Source organism: Canis lupus, chromosome 9 (assembly GCF_003254725.2).
Source record: "Canis lupus dingo isolate Sandy chromosome 9, ASM325472v2, whole genome shotgun sequence".
Lineage (NCBI taxonomy): Eukaryota > Metazoa > Chordata > Mammalia > Carnivora > Canidae > Canis > Canis lupus.
Window position 1 is genome coordinate 16381701 of NC_064251.1, and position 19423 is coordinate 16401123.

At 56.6% G+C, this 19423-nt stretch overlaps 1 protein-coding gene across 3 annotated transcripts in view; it reads left to right on the forward strand.

The window, feature by feature from the left end:
• Nucleotides 1–8008: 8008 nt before the first annotated feature.
• The window catches only part of WNT3 (Wnt family member 3), a 51201-nt gene continuing 39786 nt past the window's right edge, over nucleotides 8009–19423 (forward strand). For 2 of the 3 annotated variants that reach the window (XR_007413168.1, XM_025436675.3), the window contains exon 1: nucleotides 8009–8243. Coding sequence is in view for 1 of the 3 variants with exons in the window: in XM_025436675.3 (XP_025292460.1) it covers nucleotides 8164–8243 (80 nt within the window). In the remaining 2 variants the exon portion in view is untranslated. The remainder of the gene's footprint in view (nucleotides 8244–19423) is intronic. The other variant, XR_007413167.1, reaches the window with a different exon arrangement.

Genomic DNA, 19423 nt, shown 5'->3' on the forward strand with positions numbered 1-19423 from the left:
GTGGAGCCTGCTTCTCCCTCCACCTATGTCTCTGCCGTCTCTCTCTCTCTCTCTGTGTCGCTCATGAATAAGTAAATTTAAAAAGAAAAAAGATTAAAAAAGGGGGGGGGAACCTGAGGAGGGTCCAGGTAAGGGTCAGTGAGAATGAGGGGGAAGAAAGCCTTTTAGGCCCAACAAAGGAGATCTGGGAGCATCATTACTATCACCACTGGCCCTCAATCATTAGACAGTCTGGTCAAGATTTTGCCATTGAGGAGGGGGGTGGTCACAAGTTTATAGTAAGTCTTAGGACACCAGCATTTACGGTCTCGTGCTTGAGGCTCTCTGGGTAGATTATTCCATTTAACCTGGGGGAGTTGTGGAATTAGCATACCCATTTGACAGATAAAGAAAACAGGCACACAGAGGTCCAAATAACTTGTCCAAAGTCACAGCAAAACAGTGGCAGAACCAGGATTTGAAATGCCTCCTAATCCCAGAGCCCAAGTTTCTCCCCACACCCCCCAGGCTAGCTGGCCAGTAGGGACAGACCTAATTTAGGAGATCCCGGCCCTGTGGATAAAACGGTGAAACTGAGCCCAGAGGCCTGAAAATGGGGGGAGCAGGGAAGAATGTAGCCCCCCTCCTACCCAGGTCCCCAGAGGAGCCTTCCACCAGAGCACACAACCTCCAAGTGGGAAGGGCTGTGTGGATGTGTGGGAGGGGGCTCCTCGGGGAGCCTGAGGAGGCCTGGGAAGGAGGGCTGTGATTACAGGTGGAGCGAGTGTGGGAAGAAGGCAGCTGAGCTCCAGCTTGCTTTCCCTCTTTTTTTAAAGGGGAGATATAATCCACACACCATAGAAGTCACCATCTTGAAGCATACCATTCTGTGGTTTGTAGTATTCAATAGGTCATGCAACCATCACCATGGGCTCATTTTGAAACCTTTTCATCAACCCCAAAATACACTCGTACCCATTAGCAGTCGAGCTGCAGTTTCTTCAGGAAAAAGGACAAGGCAGCAGGGGATGGAAGTATCTTCTGGATTAATTTTAAGCCTCATCTTACCCCTGCACCATTCTCTGTGGTTCTCTTCTCCCTCCCAGTTGTCTCAGAGCAAGTCTCCCAGCTCCAGGAGCACTTGTGACCTCCCCACCCCATCCAGGCTAAACCCCCAAATCAAGAGAAAGAAGCCTAAACTAGCCCATAAATTAGAGCAACTCAACTGTGAGTCAATCGGCAGCACTTGATCTAGCTGCGCCACACTAGATACTCCAGGCAGGAGGGCCCAAATGTCACTGAGGAGGACTGTGGCCTGTTAACAAGGACGATGTATTATCTCACATACCAAGAAAGTCTGAAGCAGGACTGCGCAGGGGTAAGCTAATGTCTCAGCAACAGTGTTGGAGACCCAGCTTCTTTCTCTCTCTTTGCAATGTCCTTCCTCCACTACTCAGCCTCAGCCTCAGGCAGTTTCCCTCACAGTCACAGGATGGCTGCTGCAGCTCCAGGCATCCCACCCAGACACAATGTCCAAAAGCAGGAAAAAGGGATATTTCTTAGTTTCATTTTAAAAGACCCCAAAACCTTTCCCCAGAAGTCCTTTTGCACCCTCCAGCAGACCTCCCCTCAGGGGAGGACTCATTGACCAAAGCTGGGTTACACGCCTAGCTCTAAACCAATCTCCGGTAAGGATCATCAGCTTAGACCAATCAGGATGGATCTCTGAGCCAGGTGAGGGAGGGGTAGATACCCGAAGCGACTGGGAGCCTCTTTCAGCCTGGAGGAAGGGACCACCAGCATAGACTTTACCTTCCAGAGGTCCAAGAAACAGCAGCTGACTGTCATAAAAGGATAGAAGGATCTCTATACTGATCTCTTAACATGTCCCAGGTGCCATTTCAGACACTGCAGACATCATTCCACTGAATAGGCGACAGCCATTGAGGCAGGCATTATACCCATTTTGCAGGTGAGGAAGCAGGCTTAGAGAGGGTAGGTAATGTGCCCAGTGTCATGAAGTAGGAGGCAGAGCTGGCATTCATGGGGTTATGGTGGTGGCAAGAGATGTGGGCTGTAAGACAACCACTCACACAGAGGGTCTTCCCAGCGCACATAGGAAACCCCAGTCAGGCTTTACCCAGGAGCCACCATGAAAGAGCAAAGGAGATGAGCTCTGCCAAGTGTGGGGCAATGCCAGACAGGTGCCCCTGGTCTGCTCAAGGACCTGCCTATACCCATCCCAGCCACAGCCACCTGCTCCCGTGCTCCTCCTGGTGAGGCAGCTCTGACCCCATTGCCAGCCCACTGGGCCTAGCCATGTGTTTAGGCTCTCAGGACCCAGAGCCCATCCTGAGATTCCAGAAATAGCCACTGCAGACTGCACTGGTCTGTGGGGGAAGCTAATTAGCAGCCAGGGCTCTGGAGGGTACAAACCAGGATTTGGCCAGAAATTTCTATACCATTTCCAAAAATAATAGCAGGCTTGTTTTGTCCCATCTCCCTAATGTGCCCCACAGGAGTCTTCCCCAAAAGACCCCTGAGATGGAAAGAATCTTAATGGTTTTTATCTTGGTTTTGAAGGAAACTGGGAGCCAGAGTCCATACCAAGAAAAACCATGGCAGCCACACTAAGGTCTGGCTCTACTTCCCTGGGAAGGATCACTTCTCCTGGCAGGCCAGCCCCGTCTGGGTGGGGGCTCCGGGCTGGATTCTGAGGCTGAAGGCACCATAAAGGGGATGGTGGACGGCTTTAGAGGGTAAGAAAGGGAAGGAGAAGGAGGGAAAGAGTGGCAGAGAGGGGGCGCTGGCAGTATGGGGAAGGGCACAGGAGGGCCGCCAAGCCTCAGATGCCAACAGGCTGCCAACTCCTGATCTCACCCCACTTGGGGCAGTGCGAGTGTCCTCTGAGAGGGAAGCAGGAGCCAAAAGACAGAGTGGGGTAAATGGGGAGCTCTGGGGGTCCATGTCTACACACTATGGGGACCCCGAAGGGCCATAAGGAACCGCCGCCCCTCTGAGGCCTCAGTCCCTGCCTCCTCTCACCCTACCTCTCGTAGACACTCATTGACAGTGTTTACATGGGACCTACCACATGCCAGCCTCTGATCTGGGTGTTGGCACTTTGGGTAGTCCCACAGAGTTTTGATTTTAGAGTAGGAACTAGACACTAAGTGAGCAATTTAACAGACATTTTTGACATATAACGTCTGTAACATAAGGTCAGTGTTAAGGGCTGTGCAGAAGAATAAAGTGGAATAGGGGACCAAGAGGGACTGGGTTGGGGAGCAGCTAGCGGTAAGGGGGATCTTCTGGAAGGGCGATTGTGAGGTAGGTCTTAAGTTGGAACATCAGACAAGGTTTCCCTGGATAAACCCTTCTGGAGGAAGCTCTTGGGTACCTGAGGAGGGCTGCTTAGCTGAGGCTTGACTGGGGCAGAAGGAGCAACCCAAGAGAGCCGCTTGTTCCTCAGCCCCTAAGAGAGAAGAAAGAAACCCAATATTTATTATTCCCGGCCGCGGTCTGGCAGGCTGTCAGCACCGTTCTCATTTAACGCTGACAACTCCCTATGAGATATAAAGTATTATCTCCACCTCCCACAGAATAGAGGAGGCTCAGCGATAGGCAGCTGGCCAGTGGTGCCTGCTCCTTTATGTCCTCCCTCCCCTCCCAAAGGATGCTGGCCCCACGTCGCTTTCCAAAACGCCCTTGGGGAACCCGGGAGATGACCAGCGTCAGAGGAATCACTGCCACAGGACAAAGCCCTCACGTCGCCACAGGTGGCACCTGTGATCCCGAGGTGCAGGTGGGCCAGGCTGGCAAGGACTCGGTGACATCACCCTGCCGTCTGCAGCCTCGCATATCTCGACACAAAGCTGAGGCAGCCGCAGGGCTCCCGCCAGGCGGTGCCTACCAGACCTCACACCACCCCGGCCCGCCCGCGTCCTGCGTCCTGCATCTGGGGCCCGCCCGGCCTCCCGAGGGAGCCACCTGGGTGGGGAGGTGAGGGAGCCCCAAGCCACGCACACCTTATCTTCGGCTAAGCTCGGGGATTGCCAAGTAGATTAAGGGCATTCGCTCACGAGAGGACGCCTACTTAACGTGGGTCCCCAAAGACCGGCTGCTCACCCACAAAATCTCAGGCTCCGGGTCCCCCCCCCACTCCCTCCCACCCCCGGGTGCCAGTGCAGGTGCAGGTGGGGGTGCAGAGCCCCCTTCCTCGCCCGCCGACTTCCTGCCTTGCTATCAGCACGGCCGCCAGGGGGCGCGCCAGGGCCGGACGACGGCGGCGCGGGCAGGCTCCGGGCCTCTGTTGTTCCCTTGACGTTTGCGGCTCACCTCTGTGCGTGCGCGATGCCGGCTTCTGGTAGGTTCCAGGACGCTACCTCTATGCTGGGCAGTGCAGAGGAACCTTGCGCAGTGAATTCCGGCGCCCGCCCCCACGCGACGGCCTGCCTCCAGGCTGTGCCCTCGGGTTGTCCGGCCTTCCAGTGGCCTCCGGGAGCTCGCTCAGAGCTCTTAGGAGAAGTTAAAAGCCCCCCTCTCCCCGGTGAGCGACCGCGGAGCCCCCACGCGCCGCCTCTTGCGGCTCCCCGCGTCCTCTTAGGCCTGTGGACCTGGGCACCTGCTGCTTCCCTCCACCCCACCCCACCCCACCCCACCCCACCCCACCCCTGCAGCATTCCCCTCTCTCTCCATCCTCCCCAGGCTGGTCTGGGCGCCAGCTTTCTGGGCCCCGAGCAGCTTTCGGGCACGTTCCAAGCAAAAAAATGAATAGCACTGCGCTGGATCGGAGATTTCCTCCTCCCTCCCGGCGACAGACGGGTAGCCCCCTGCGGGCGGCGGGGGCCCGGGCGCCTCGGCTTTGTCTAGGCGGCGCTCGGCAGGGGGCACGGCGAGCGGCGCTGAATACACAGCTGCCGGCTGCGCGCTCCGGGGGGGCGCACATCAAAAGGAACCTCGGGCCGGCGAGAGAGGCGGGGGTGGCACAGGGCCGGGCGGGCGCTCGGCAGCACCGAGGGCCCCGACGGGCACACACCCAGCACCCAGTGCTTCCCACGTGCCAGCCCTCGGCCCCCAGGCCCCCGGCCCTCCCCGCCGTCTTTGCCCTCTTTCTAGAGGCCACCCTCCACCGCACCGACGCCGCCAACCTCTCCCACCCCGGCTGGCTTTGGAGTGAATTTAACCCTTTCCCCATCGACTGCAACCCACCCTGCGGTTCGGGGTGCCTATTAGACGGAGGGTGTTTCCGTTCGGGACACGTGGCGCGGGGGCGCCCTCCCCCTCCCGGGTAGGGACCGTGTCTGTGTTCCACCGGCAGCGCTGGGCGGGCGGGAGGAAGGAAATTAAGCCTGTGTTGAAGGAAGGACACCTGGCAGGGGAGGGGAAAGGGCTCAGGAATCCCCTCCTCCGGGGAGCTTTCAAGTGGGGGGAAATCCCCACGAGCTTCCATCCTCCAGGGCCCTTGCAGGGCCACTAGCCGGTTCCCACACCTCCTGCCAGTCCCTCCTTTACTTCTCCAGGCTGTGCGGCCAGGCCAGCAAGAGTCCGGAGTCTCCCCTCCACCCACTGCTTTCCCTGCCTCTCTTCCCTTCCCTGCCTCAAGCTCCTGACCTGGGTCTCCTCCGGGTGTTCCCAGGCTCTCTGGAGAAGGCATTAGGAGAAGTTCCCTTCAGAGAATGACCAGTCTTGCCTAAGCTGCCCAGGGTGACTGGCTGGGCATGTCTCAGCCAACCGTCAGCCCACCTACAGCCTCGGGGATCTTTGGCCCCCACCTCCCAGGGCTGGCCCCTATGGACTCTTAGGGCCCAGAAATGACCCCAAGAGGTCATCTAGTCCAGCTCCTGCCTCACTGAATCCACAATGGTGTCTTGGTGGCCAGGGCAGGTAGCCCTGCTCAGCTCTCAGAATGACAGGTACGGGCTCTGGAGCTTCCCAAACTACCAGGCAGAGTGGAGAACTGGCGGGCACCTCTGATCAGAAAACCAGTGGAGACTCCCCGTTGGCCGGACGGAACACGGGAGGGCCAAGCAGGCCACGAAGGGGATGTGGAGGGCTCTCTATCCCTAGCGCTGGGACCCTGGGGCCCCACGGGCAGTGATAATGGCAAACCCCCTGTGACCCTCTTTCCAGGTGAATCAGAAACAAGACATCCCAGAATTAGCCCAGCACAGGGGCACCTCTAAAGGATCCCCATCCCTGCAGCCGTCATCCCAGTCGCTGTTCTGGGGCAGGTTGGGGCTTTCTCTCCATCTTGCCCCTCCTGCCCCTCTCAGCCTCCCTCCTTCTTCCTCTTCCCTCCTCCAGCTCCCCCTGCTCAACTCCCGCCCTGCCCTCTACTCTCCTCCATACTGGTGTCTCTCAGTTTTTCTCTCTCTCTCCTTTCTGCACTCAGTTTCTCCCTGTTCCCCCATCCCTCCTCTCTTTCATCTCTCCCCCCACCCCACCCCTCCAGCCGAGCACCCGGCTAGGAACGCGGCAGGAGCCACGACAAGCCCAGGCGCCTCTCCCGACCCTTGGCGCCCCGGGGCCAGTTCCCCGAGCTCCCCGCGCCCACAGCAGCCGTGTAGGGAGAGGGCTCTCAGGATGGGCAGGGGCAGCAGGTTCGAGCCGTGGGCACGGGTGGCCCAGATCAAAGGCCGGGAATGTCTGGCCCCTGGCCTGGACTTCCTCCAGCCGTGCCCCCCACCTGGTGGAGAGAGGGCCCACCATTCCAGGCGCTCTACAGGACTCAGGGGCGGCTCTTTTGCTGCCCTTTCTGCCCTTGCCTCCCATCACTGGCCTTGCTTTCTTCATTCCAGGCCCAGGGCTGCCCCAGGGTCCCCAGTGCCTCTGGGGCTGTGGGTGGCCTGGGAGCGGGGTTTGGGAAGCAGGTCGCCCAGGTGACAGGGGCAAGTCCCGCAAGAGTGGCCTCCGTCTCAGCACCTCCATCTCACTCAGGGCTGAGACCTAATTGTTGGACTCTGGAGACGGAGAGGACAGAAAGACCCCAGGGGGCCGTGGTGGGACTTGTTCCTCCGGTGGGGGGTGGGGGTGTTGGATACATTTGGCTTCCACACAGGGAAAGGGCCCGTTATCACCGAACACCAGGTGGGAGCTCAGGCAGAGAGTTGGGGAGAGGGTGTCCTGGAGGGCAGCAGGGTCTTCCAGGACCCCAGCTGCTGCCTGCTAGGGCTGCTGCGTTTCACTGGCCCCAAACGGTTCATCCAGAAGATCCAAACGGGGCTGTGGGCAGTGCTTGTGACCCGCGCCGGACGCCGGGCCTGAACCCCTCGAGGAGGAGAAAGTGACCTGGCACCGCGAGCAGGAAATGCAACTGGCCGCCGGTGTCAGTTGCAGGAAATGCAAAGGCAGCAGGAGGTCCCGATACCGATCTGATCCCTGACAAAAGACTCAAATGACACTCAGCTCCGTCCCCCGGCGCCGCCCGCAGCCAGACCTTCGAGCCTCCGCGGACCCTTCTGCGCGCCTCCCGGACACCCGGGAAGCGACCTCCTGCGGCCGGGGTCGAGTGGCCGGCGGGCTCGCGGGCTCCGGAGGCTGGAGGCTGGGAGGGGTTGTATTTCCCAGCCCCCTCCGAGCCCCTCGGATCCTGTCCTGCCCCAGCGAGGCTTCTGGAAACATCCGTGTGCTTTCCACTCTCGATTCCTCACGCGCCCAAGTCCAAAGGGGTCACGGCCCCCCGAGGGAACAGGAGCCACCCATCCATGCCCACGCCAAGCCGGCACCACGTGAACGCCCCCGTCCAAGCCCCGGCGTCTTGAACCTGGCGGGGGCGGGGGCGGGGGTCGCCGCGGCGGTCCCGGGCCAGCCGAGGGTCCGACGTGCCGCCCCTCCCCCCCAAGTTCCCACTGGGGCCGGGGCGCGGGCTTTGCCCAAGTTTGCTGGGCGATGCCCTTCCGCGAGCCCGACTCGTGGGCCGGGCGGGAGGGGCGCGTGATTGACAGGCTGAACTACAGACTCATCTCTTACCTTAGGCCGCGGGCGCTGATTGGCTGCTCGCTGACATCCTCAAACCCGGCTGCTCCGCGCTGGGCGCGGGAGGGGGGCGGCTGCGGGTGGAGGTGCGCTTCTGACAAGCCCGAAAGTCATTTCCAATCTCAAGTGGACTTTGTTCCAACTATTGGGGGCGTCGCTCCCCCTCTTCATGGTCGCGGGCAAACTTCCTCCTCGGCGCCGCTTCTAATGGAGCCCCACCTGCTCGGGCTGCTCCTCGGCCTCCTGCTCTGTGGCACCAGGGTCCTCGCCGGCTACCCAATTTGGTGGTAAGACTCGCCTCTTGTCCGCCCGCGGCCCGATTTCTCCGCCGGGTCCCGGGGAGGTGGGGGGCGCCGGCCGCGGGTGGGCCGCGGCTCCTTTCTCCTTGCCTCCCTCCAGCCCCCCACTCGCCCACCCCTCCTGGATTTTCTGCTGGTGTCGCCTTCAGAATCCAACTCCTGGCTTTTCTGATAATCACCATTTTCCCTGCTACTCGCTGCAGAGGCTGGAGGACTTTCCCCGGCGCAGAAGGTCTCTGATTCTTAAAATCCTAACCCTCCACCCGTCCCAATCTGGGGGCCCCGAAGACCCTCCATTTGCCTGCAGTTGGGTTTCTGGAAATCCAGCGCTGTCCCTGGGGCCCAGCCACTCCTCTTCTCCATTTTGGGGTCTTCATGGGCAAAATCATCCTGTTCCTTCATTGCCACCCCCATCTCCGCCGGCGCCTCCACCAAGAGATTTCCCCACAATAACCCCCTTTTGCCTTCATATTTCAGACCCCGATGGGTCTTCAGGGATCCCTGGGGCAGGGGAGCGGGCGGGGGATGGATTTCATCAGATTTTCCCCACTCTGCTCTAGATTAATCTTGAGCCTCAGAAGTGAATATGGTATTTGCTGATCCGAGATGCCATTGAATTCGGATTTTATTCATTTCTTGTTTGTCCATCCTGGCAAAAGGGGGGTTCTCTGAAAATGTAGTTGTTTGGGAGGGGGGTGGGTCTGTTCTTTGACCAAAAACCCAATTCTCCATGTCAAATTCGTTCCTTTTGGAAAACCGAGGACGGAGGAGAAAGGGAGAGAGGGAAGAGGAGAATTCCGTCCCCGAGAAATGCGGATACAAAAGACATTTTTAGTAAATAAGGCTGGGAAACCAGGCGCGGTGTGTGTGGGGGGGTGTGCGTGTATGGGGGGACCGACCAACGAATAAACAGCCCTTCGGGAGCCCCAGCTCCACGGAGTCCCCTTGTTTTCCGAGCAGCCCCACCGCCCCCCGGCAGGTCCCAGAGGCCAGAGGGGAAAGACACTGAAACCAGTTCTCTAAATTATACCCCGCCTGCCCTCCGTCTCCAGCCCCCTGCATTCCGGAAAACTTTAATTAAAGAATCTTACCCTCCTGGACGTAGGAGAGCCTCGGCCTGGGGGGTGGGAGGTGAGGAGGAAGAATTTGGGATCCATGAGTGAGAAGAGGGCCTGTGGCCCCTGAGGTGAAAGTCAGAAAGGAATGCCACCAGGGAGCAGTGCCACCTGCGTGTCCCCCTTTCCTTGAGCTGCCACCCCCTCCCCAGCCCAGGGTAGGGGGAGCCGAGCCAGCATGATTCCGGGGCCACACCCTGAGTCTGCCTCCAGTTGTTTGGGGGTAGCAGCATTTGGGGGCCGGGATGGGGGTAGGAACCGGGCATGGCCAAGGGTCTGTGCGTAGGGGGTGCTGAGAGTTGCTACCAGGACATACACCCAAGGGAAAGTCTTTCTTCTGCCCAGCCCATCCTTCCCGCGGCTTTGGGCTGGCCCTGGGGCCTCCGGTACATAAAGCAGTCCAAAGGGTGGCTGGGGCAGCCGGGGATTCCAGGTTGGGGACTGTGCCTGTTGGGGGAAAGACCGCTGCCTAAACCAATCCTGCCATCCCTGCCCTTAATGACCTTCTTTCCGTCCCTGGGCCAAGGCCATGCTGTTCTTTGCCTTCCTGGGGACCGGTAGGGGGAGGGTATGGAGAGAAGGCTTGGAGCCCCACTGGCTGCAGGGTTGAGGAAGAGGCCAGGTGCCCTACCCTATTAACTGGAGGAGGGCACTTCCTGGGGCAGGGTTGTGTGGGGGGGACTATCTAGATAGGAAGATGCTGGAAAAACCTGGAAAGCCAGGACATCTCCTCTAACGTAATGCTGGACACATGGCTTGTTTGGGGGCTGGCGGGGGTTGGAGGGAGACAGGGATGCTGCTTTGTCTGAGCAGAGAGAGGGCTGTGTGTGTGTGTGTATGTGTGTGTGTGTGTCTAGGGTGTTCTAGGTCTATGATCATAAGAAGTGTCAACTGTATACCAGTACGTCTCCGAGTATGGAAGAGTCTGTGCCTGTACCTGGGCCACCGTGGATGTGAACTCAGGTGAGCTGGGGGATCCATGGCTGTGACCAGGTGTGCTGTGTCTCTATACACAAGTGTCAGCAAGTGACTGATTCTAGGATGTGTGTGTATGTGTGTGTTGAGACAGAAAGTCTAGAAGTGTCTATGCCCACGTACAGGTCAGCCCCTGTGTCTGCTTGTGACACTATGCATGACTATGTTCATGACTGGGCATGTGAGTGTTGTGTGTGCGTGTGCGTGTGTGCGTGCGTGTGTGCGCATGCCTTCATGACAGTGTAAGGGGAAAGCCCCACAGCTGTCTTTGTGCATGTGTATCACTGCTCATGGCCATGACCTGATTGTGCTTGTTAAGTATGAGTGCGAGGCTGTGTCTGGGTCCGCCTGTGACCCCGTCCTCAACAGCCAGTGACTGGCTGGGCCCAGGATTATGGATAGGTTTGCAGACCTACGACTTACCGGTGTGGGTGACATCCCAAGCTTGGGTGCGTGGTGGGTGTCCGTGGTCCTGGAGGGGCAGTCCAGCAGGAGACAGAGGTCTAATAGGGAAGCTGCAGAGGGCACGGCTGACCTCGGGTCCCAGGCTGGGCAGTGTCGGGGCAGGGTACAGAGCCTTTCTTGGCACGAGCTCATCCTGTCTGCCAAAGGACTGCAGTTAGCAGCCCTCCCCTCTTCAGCCATTTGTCTTTGGTCTTGGAACTGGGGTGGAGGGTAAGTCCCCTTCCTAGAGCTGGGGCTGGGCCTGGGACAGGGACCGTAGAGTGGATGGGTCTCAGATTCCTGTTCCCACTCTGCCTCCAGGGCAGTCAGTCGGAATCCAGTTCTTTCAGCGTCTGAGTCCAGCACAGCCTGCCCTCCTCAGCCCACCCAGCTCACACATTCCCCAGGAGGGATTTACAGGGGAAATCCTTTAGCTGAGATTTCTGTCCACGCTACCCCTCAAGAAAGGCACCTCGAACCCCCAGTAGCCTGTGCTCCTCAGGCCCCAGTCCTGAGAAAAGGCAGATCAGAAGGTAGAGCCATAAGGGCCTCAGACAGAGACTCATGGAAGGAAGAGATGTGCTCCAGGGCTTCCTAGCCAGGTAGTGGTGGAGCTGGGACAGGAAGCTGTGACAGCAGCACTGATTTCTATAATTCTTCTTGTCAGCCCCAGTTAGCGCCTGCTGGAGGAACTTGTCTTTCTTCTCCTTCTTGGGGGAAAAATGAACTCCCCTATGAGGGCCCATCCTAGGGCCTGCTACATTCCAGAGACAGAGGCCCCGATGGAAGGGGCCTATGCTGGGGGTCGGGAGCCCACCTGCCTCTGGGTGACCCACCCACCTGGGGCTCTGTTTCCTCTTATGCTCAAGCTCCACCAGGCAGTCCTGCCTCACAGCTTGGGTGAAAGTGTTCTGCAGAAGTCAAGGGCAGTGAGCTGGAAAATAAGACACCTGAGTTCTCTTTCCACCATCCTGGGACCCGTTCCCTCACTCGAGCGGCTGCCCCAAGCCCTGCCTCAGTTTCCCTATCTGTCAGTTGCGTGCTGCCTCCCCCACCCGCTCCCACCTCCACCCGCCTTTCAGAGGCTTGTGAACATGTTCAGTCAAACCCCGTGGGGGTCAGTGGGCCGGGCCCAAGGAGGCACCTGGAGACTGCGGGGGAGGAAGGCCCCAGGCCAGGTGTTAACACTTGTAACAGGCAGGAATTACAGCTGGCTGGGGCTGGGGCTGGGGCTGGCGAGAAGCTGAGCTGGCTGGAGGCTGTTGATCCCACAGACAGACAGACAGACAGACAGATGGGCAGATCGGATGGCCAGGCTTGAACCGGGTGGTCTCCCTTCCAGGGCAGGTCTTTCCCTGGGGGGATGTGGTGGGGGAAATTAATCCAGGTCTCTTGGAAGTGAGTTAACAAGCCTTCTGCCCACCCCACCTCCCACCCACTGTGGGTGAGGCTTGCTGTCCCAGGGGAGCGAAATTGGTGGCGGGTCTATTGGTATTCTTATTGATGAGACCACATTTTGTTTAAAACAAAAACAGGTCAAATGTTATCATAATACCAGGAGCCTGGAGCTGAGTTCTGTTCTTGGAAGAATCTACTTTAGCACAGGGGAAGGGGCACGGGGGAAGACGCAGCAGTCAGGGAAAGTTCTCCCAGAATCTCAGTGCATTTTTCAACAGCTCCGGGGCCAAGAGGTGAGCGATGGGTGGAGTCTGGGCTCTGAGCCTCACTCCCACCCCAGGGATCTTGAGGACCCTGGGTTGAGACAGCTGCCTGGTAAGGAGACCTTTTGGGGGGGAGGTGAGGGTGAGGTTGAAAGAGTCAGGAGCTGGACTCGGCGCCAAGTTCTTTGGTGGACACACTCCCTCCTCCAGCTTTCCTGTGACAAACCCAACCAACCCCACCAGCCCCCACACTCTGGCATCTGGGTGCATGCTCCATGACTGATAAGGTGGAGAAACATGACATAAGGTGGAGGCAGACAGAGGGGGGGGGTGCCTAGGTGGAAATCTCCAAAGAGTAGACAGCCAAGCAAGCGCCTCTAATCCACCTCACTACAGAACTTCATGTCAAAAAGACCTGAATGGGACTTGGACAGACGAAGGATTGAGAGAAGACAGTAGAGACAGTTGAGAAGGTGATATGGACATGAGATAGGGGCAGGGTGCTACGACCTTAGGGTTTTCTCTAGACTTCCAATGGGGTCTGGGCAGGAGACAAGGAGCTTGGGGTCAGGGTAGGAGAGGTGACTTTTCTCAGAGGAGGATGGAGCTAACAGACGCTTCCAGGGAGAGTGGGGAAAAAGGAAGATCTTCCTGGCCTAAGAATGTGGCGAGCCCAGGAGCAGAGGAGGACCTGGTCTTCTAGCCTTTTCCATGCACCTTGCTGTGCACCTCAGGATCTTTCTAAAGCCACCAGGGAGGGAAGACATTCTCTACCTCTGTCCCAGGTGGGGAGGCAGGTAATGCCTAGCCCCTCCAGCAAAGGTGACGGCCATCCTGGTGTTCTGTGTTGTGTTTCCTTGGGTGCCAAGAAGTGGTTAGAGCTGAGGGGGGAGACTCGGGTCTGAGTTCATGGTGCACTGGCTGTGGGACCTAGAATGGGCTCCTTTTCCTCTCTATGCTTCAAGTCCCCGCCTCCCGCCTGGCCTCATTTTCCTTGACTCCCCTGAGGGATCCCTTCTGCCCCTCGGAGTTCCCAAGGCAGTGACAGGGACAGACACATCGCTGCTGGGAAGGGCAGCCCCAGTGTCCTCTTCCCCTGCCCTCCCCGGCCCCCACTCCTGCAGGGCCCATTCAGACTTTCAGAGCTGGCCCTAGGCAGCTTAGCCTGACTTCCGAAGCCCCGCCTGACCTCAGTCCCAAAGCTGGCTGCTCCACTCCTGCCGGGCCAGCCTGCCTGCACCTCCTGGCCACACTTCCCTCAAACCTGGCAGCCAGGCTCACGCTCACGTGTGGCTTTTTCACGTGCTACGTAGGTAACCTAGGGCAGGTTAACCTCTCTGAGCCTCAGTCTCCCCATTTATAAGATGAGAACAGTGACTGCTTCTGCCTCAGGGGTTGTAGAGAAGATTCAGTGAGTGAACGCACATAAAGCTCTTAGAGCAATGCCTGGCCTACGGAAAGTACTGGGTAAATGTTACTCGCACCCGCCGTCTGCAAGCTGTTTTGACCCATTGAAGTCCTCCATCCAAACTCGCCTCTTCCAAGAAGCCTCTCGGGGTCTGGCCTGTTTTCCTATCTTCAGAGGTCAACTTGCCTCATTATCCTTGGTATCCATGGTACTGGTGACCATGAGCCTGTTGCTTTATTCTTTTTTTTTTTTAAGTTTATTTATTCTTTTAGTAATTACTACACCCAACACAGGGCTCGAACTCACAAGATCAAGAGCCCAACTCTCACTCTTCCTCCTGAGCCAGCCAGATGCCCCAACTACAGGTTTATTCTTAACTTGATAGAGTTAGGTCAGGCAAACCTAACCTCAGCTCTCTGCTTGCCCAGGAAGGGTAGGGTGAGAGGGCACTGGAGCCTCCTCTAGCCCTCCTCCCACCCCACAGTTTGTGGGGCTCTTGCGGCCACTGCCATTTCCAGCTGGGACCTGGAGCCACCTGGGGCTGGGCCCAGGATGGGGGGGTGGTCAGGCAGGCGCACAGTGGGACTGGGGCCGCCTGGACCAGCCCGAGCACAGAAGTTGCTCCTCCAGGAGCCGAGAGATGATTCAGAAGGTGATTTATAGACGGAAGGCAGAAAGCTTGGCTCCTGGCAGAGGCCTGCTGCTTAATTACATTCTTTGGTGGGGGGGGGGGTTATGAGTGGTGCGGCAGCGGGGGGGATCGACTCTTACCCCCCTCCCCCTCCAGGCCAGTCCCCATAGCTGCCCACACTCCAGGCACAGTCCCCCTTTCTCCCTGCTGCCAGAGAAGGAATTCCCTATTATCAAGGAGAGATGAGGCCAGGAGAGCAGAAGGAGCTTCTGAGACTGGAGGAGGTGGAGAAAAAGAGAGGCCAGAGTTCCATCCCCGGGGACTCCTCCAGGGGAGTCTGGCATCCAGGGGGGCTGGGAAACAGGACCACCTAGGGAGGAGGAGCACCGTTTCCCCTCTTCCCTGCTTCTGGGCAGGTGAATAGCTGACCCACTCTGGGTTTCTAGAATCCTCCTGAAGGTCCACACTTTCCCACCAGGGCCCTATCCCACTGCCGCTTCTGGATCCTTCCTTCAAGTGCGTTCCTTTTACGTTTGGTTCTCAGCAGGCCGCGGGCTGGGTACTTAGGGACCAGGTTCTGTGCTCAGAGGTTGAAACCGAGTTCTTTAGTGCCAGACAACCTGTGTTATGTGGGCACGATTGCTGCCTTAGATCCAGAGAGTTCTCCAGGCAGGGTCAGGCTTGTATCAGAGGGAGAGGAACTTTGCTATCCTCACGTTAAACCAACATCTCAGAGGGTCCCCGCAATTCAACTGCTAAAGCTACAAAATCACTTCTGCACTGTTGACAGGCAGCCCCCATTCTGTTCAGTCACTTGCTGTGGTGACATCTGGATTCCCTCTATGAACGCTGACCCATGTGGCAACCTGACATCTTTCTATTGCTGTTTGGTTCCCATGTAGTCTCACCGCGGCTTTGAAACCCAAAACCCACCACTAGTTCTGGAGGCTAGAAAGGTGTGTTGGGGGGCAGGGGGGAGGAGGGTAGCCTAGGCCAATAGAGTCTATTTATCTGTTTGCAGCTTGGCGTGTACAGCCGGGAGGAGTTGGCAGGGGTCAGGATGGGGACACTAGACAGCTCTCTGGTTCCCCCTGAGGCGGGCCTTCTCAAAATGGCCTCATTATGTGTGTGGAGTGAATTCCAGAAATGTCAGGCACACCCATACATCTAGGGGAAGGATGGAGACGCACAAGTGTGCTGGGAGACAAGAGGGGGCAGTGTGGGGTGGGGTGACAGGAGGTTTCTAGCCAGTGAGTTAGGGGTCCTGAGACCTAGCTCTGCCACTAGTTGTGGCATGACATTGGGCAAGTCCCTTCACTATTCTCGACCTCAGTAAATAGGGGGCTTGGGCAAGCTGCTTGCCCTGGACTTCCAGCTCCAGGATTCCAATCCCGGATTCTGGTCACCCAGTGATTTGGACCAGCTGCCTGGTAGAAGGAGGCGGTCACTGAGGACTGACCTCAGGGCGGGGTGGGAGTGCTGAGCACAAAGCTTTGTACAGCTGTGAGGTCATGGATGAGTCTCACCACTTCCCAGGCCTTGGTTTTCCCATCTGCAAAGTGGGTGATGATACTAACGCTGTCACGTGCCCCGCCTACCTGCAGGGCTGTCCAGAGCTTCAGAAGCAATCATCTTCAGGAAGCCCTTTGAGAAGCATCACATTCTTTCCAGAGAAGTTAGCATCATTGCTGATCCTATCAGAAAAGAAGAGTAAGAGTTCGCCACTGGTCAGAGGGTGCTAAGCATGGACCCAGCAGGACTCTCTGAGCCTCTGAGCTTGAGGAGTTGGTATTTTCAGTGGAGGAGGAAGGAGTGGGCTGGACAGGGGCATCATGAAGCTCAGAAGAGGCAGAAGTCCAAGTGGCCACCAGACATGCCAAGGTTCATAGCTGAGAGCACATGACATGGGTGTCCTCCCAACCTAATGCAGAGACCAGAGGCCTGACCTGGGCTCAGCCATGCACAGAGCAGGATCTCTTTTCTTTTCTTTTTTTAAAGATTTTATTTATTTATTAGAGATAGAGCACAGGCAGGGGAAGAGTCAGGGGAAGGGGCACAGGGAGGAGGAGAAGCAGGCTCCCCATTGAGCAGGGAGCCCAATGCAGGACTTGATCCCAGGACTCCAGGACCATGACCCGAGCCTAACTGACTGAGCCACCCAGGTGGCCCAGAGAGCAGGATTCCTAAGGAGGGACAAATGAAAATGGGAGATGTGGGTGGAGGTGAGGCAGAGTAAGGGGAAAGAGGCATGTGGCCATCAGAAAATGCTAATTGCCTCCAAAAGGCCTTGCAAACTGGCAGACCATTCACTCAAGCCAGGTTGGAAAAATAGGGAGGACTGAGTGTGTGTGTGCACGTGTTGGGGGTGGTAAGGGGGGTGGGAGCAATAGGACTAAGCACCCAGGCTGTTGGGAGGGTCCTTGTGTGGAACCTGCCCCTGGGCACAGAGTCCCACTTATCTGCCGGATCCAGCTGGGTCAGCAAGAAAAACCAATCTCTCCTCACAGGGCCGTTAGGAATGCAAATAGGGGCTGTGGCAGTGAGTGTGAACAAGCATCCTGCCTCCTGTCCAGATCCTCACCACTTACTTCCTAACTGGGATTTCTGAGGGCCTCCCCCCTGCTTTTAAACCTCCCGTGGCTCCCCACTTCTTGTCTGGCACCAAGGCTCCCTGGGATTTGGCCTCTACCCACCTGTTCAATAGTACTTTCATAAGCCCCCAAGAACCCCCCAATTCCTCTGTGTCTGTTCATGGAAATACCTCCCATCTCCTTTCTCCCTTCCCCACACTCAACTGCTGAAATTCCACTTTGCCGTGGACCCAGATCAAAACCCTCTTCCTTTGGGAAGCCCTCCTAGATTTCCAAACCAGTGCCCTCTAAGCAGGAAACATGTCATCACTCCCTCTTCTTCTCCCCCACAGGCAGACATGCCATTTATTCCCCCTGCCTTCTACCGTGAGCTCTGGGTGTCTTATTTTCCTCCTCCAGGTGCCCCGCTACAGGGAGAAGCAGTTTTAGTTCCTTGGAACCGCCACCCGCCCTGGCCAGTGCCCAGCATAGAGTCGGGGTCGGTAAACAAAAACAGCTCTGTGCCGTATGTAATGCACTCTGTGAAGACGCAGGAACAAAAGATGTTTCTAAGAGCGCCAGTTGCACACGTGCATCACTATGACGTCATGAGCAGACTGAATGGGCAGAGTGGGCCCATCCCACCCCTGGGGTACCCTGAGGCTCAGAGCACATTGCTTCTGCTGACTTTGAAAGGCAGCCGGACCTGGTCGCCCTTGACCAGCAGTCAGCCTGCTCTGCTCGGCTCAGGTGCTCTTGGCTCCGGCCACGTGGCTGGCAGCCCTGGACTGTTGGAAGGCGCTTAGGAGGATGGCAGCCCAGACCTGAGCAGGCCGCTGTCTGAGCCTTGTCCTTAGAGTCTCAGTTCCTTTGGGATTAGATTTTCCCTCCCAGCTCCATTTGCAAATATTCTATTTACCCCGCCACCTGCCACTCTCACCCCCTCCACCATGCTCACCAGCTCACTCTATACTTGGGGGCCCAATTCTTTAGTTTTAAATTCCCATTTGGTGAGACTTGTTTCTCATCCAGGATTGGGTGAGTGTGTTTGTTGGTGGTCTCTATGTACTGGTCCCTATACACACGTCATGGTCTTCTAAAACCAACCTCGCCCCATTCTGCAGATGAGTTCTTGGGCCACCTACCCTCTACTCCGAATCTACATCCTGTTGGGCCCAAAGCTTTTTCTTTCTACCACCATTCAGGCTCAGAAGCGGATTTCTTATTTGGGGCAAGAATTGACTTATTCATGTTCTACCTTCTTCCCCCAAGGACAGCTTTGAGGCAAGATGACATTTGACCTTCAACTTGCAAGCTGCTGCTTTGGGTTTATTGATACTATTTCTGAAACTCTAGGAGGTCCCTTATTCAGAGATACATGCAAGTCTCTGGTGAACTTTCCACGTGTCCTCAAGCTGGGCTAGTTGGATGCTGGCACTAGAGGCACGTGACCATTTTATTGCCCCTTGGAGGGGTGCAGGGTGCTTGGGCAAATCGCTGCTTCCCGAGCCTATGTTTTCTCGCCTGTGAAATAGGAAGGAGGTGGAGTAAGTGGCCTCTTGCATTAATTACTTCCAGCTATGAGTTTTATCTTTCTATTTAGTCCCTCGTGCTCCTTCATACCCGATCTCTATCCTACACATCCCAGAAAAAAATCAGAGTCTTTCTTGCCCAAACCAATTCTTGAGTTAGTGCATCTGAGATAGCTGATTTTTTTTTTACCCAATCTTTACAATTCAAAATTCAACTTTATTCCTCCCTGAGGACAAGCATCTCTCCTTTTCAGATAAAGTATGTTTCCCTTTATGTTCTGGCTATCAAGAAACCCAGAGTCAAACTTGAAATTCAATCTTATCACCTCTGTTGACCGTGACATGGCATATTTGTCTTCTCCTTGACCTTGAACGTGATTTTCTGTTTTCATGCTATTATTTAATCCCATGTGTTTTGTATTACAAGCTCCTTGAGGGCAGGCGCAGTCTTGCACACCGCTGTATTCTCTGTGCCTGCCAAGCACAGAGCCCATACTCAATAGATATTTGTTGTCTTTGGAATAAATGGTTGTGGTCAAATCTTTGCTGGAAAGAGGTGAGCCACACACAAATTTTTAAAAAAATCTTGCTCTATCAGGGCGTTGCGTTGCAAGAATTCCACTCAGTTTCTATTTCTTTATCATCAGCTCTCTCTCCACCCCGAGTCTACTAAAGCTTTGTCTTTGGCTAAGCCACCGTCTTTTCTTTTGTCCATGATCTGCTTCATTCGAAACCTGAAGTCGGTACGTAATCTTCCTCTTGGGAAGCTCTCTTGTTTCCTAGCCAGTGATCAGACTTTTCCTTTTCCCCGGCTCCCTTCATATCTGGTTCC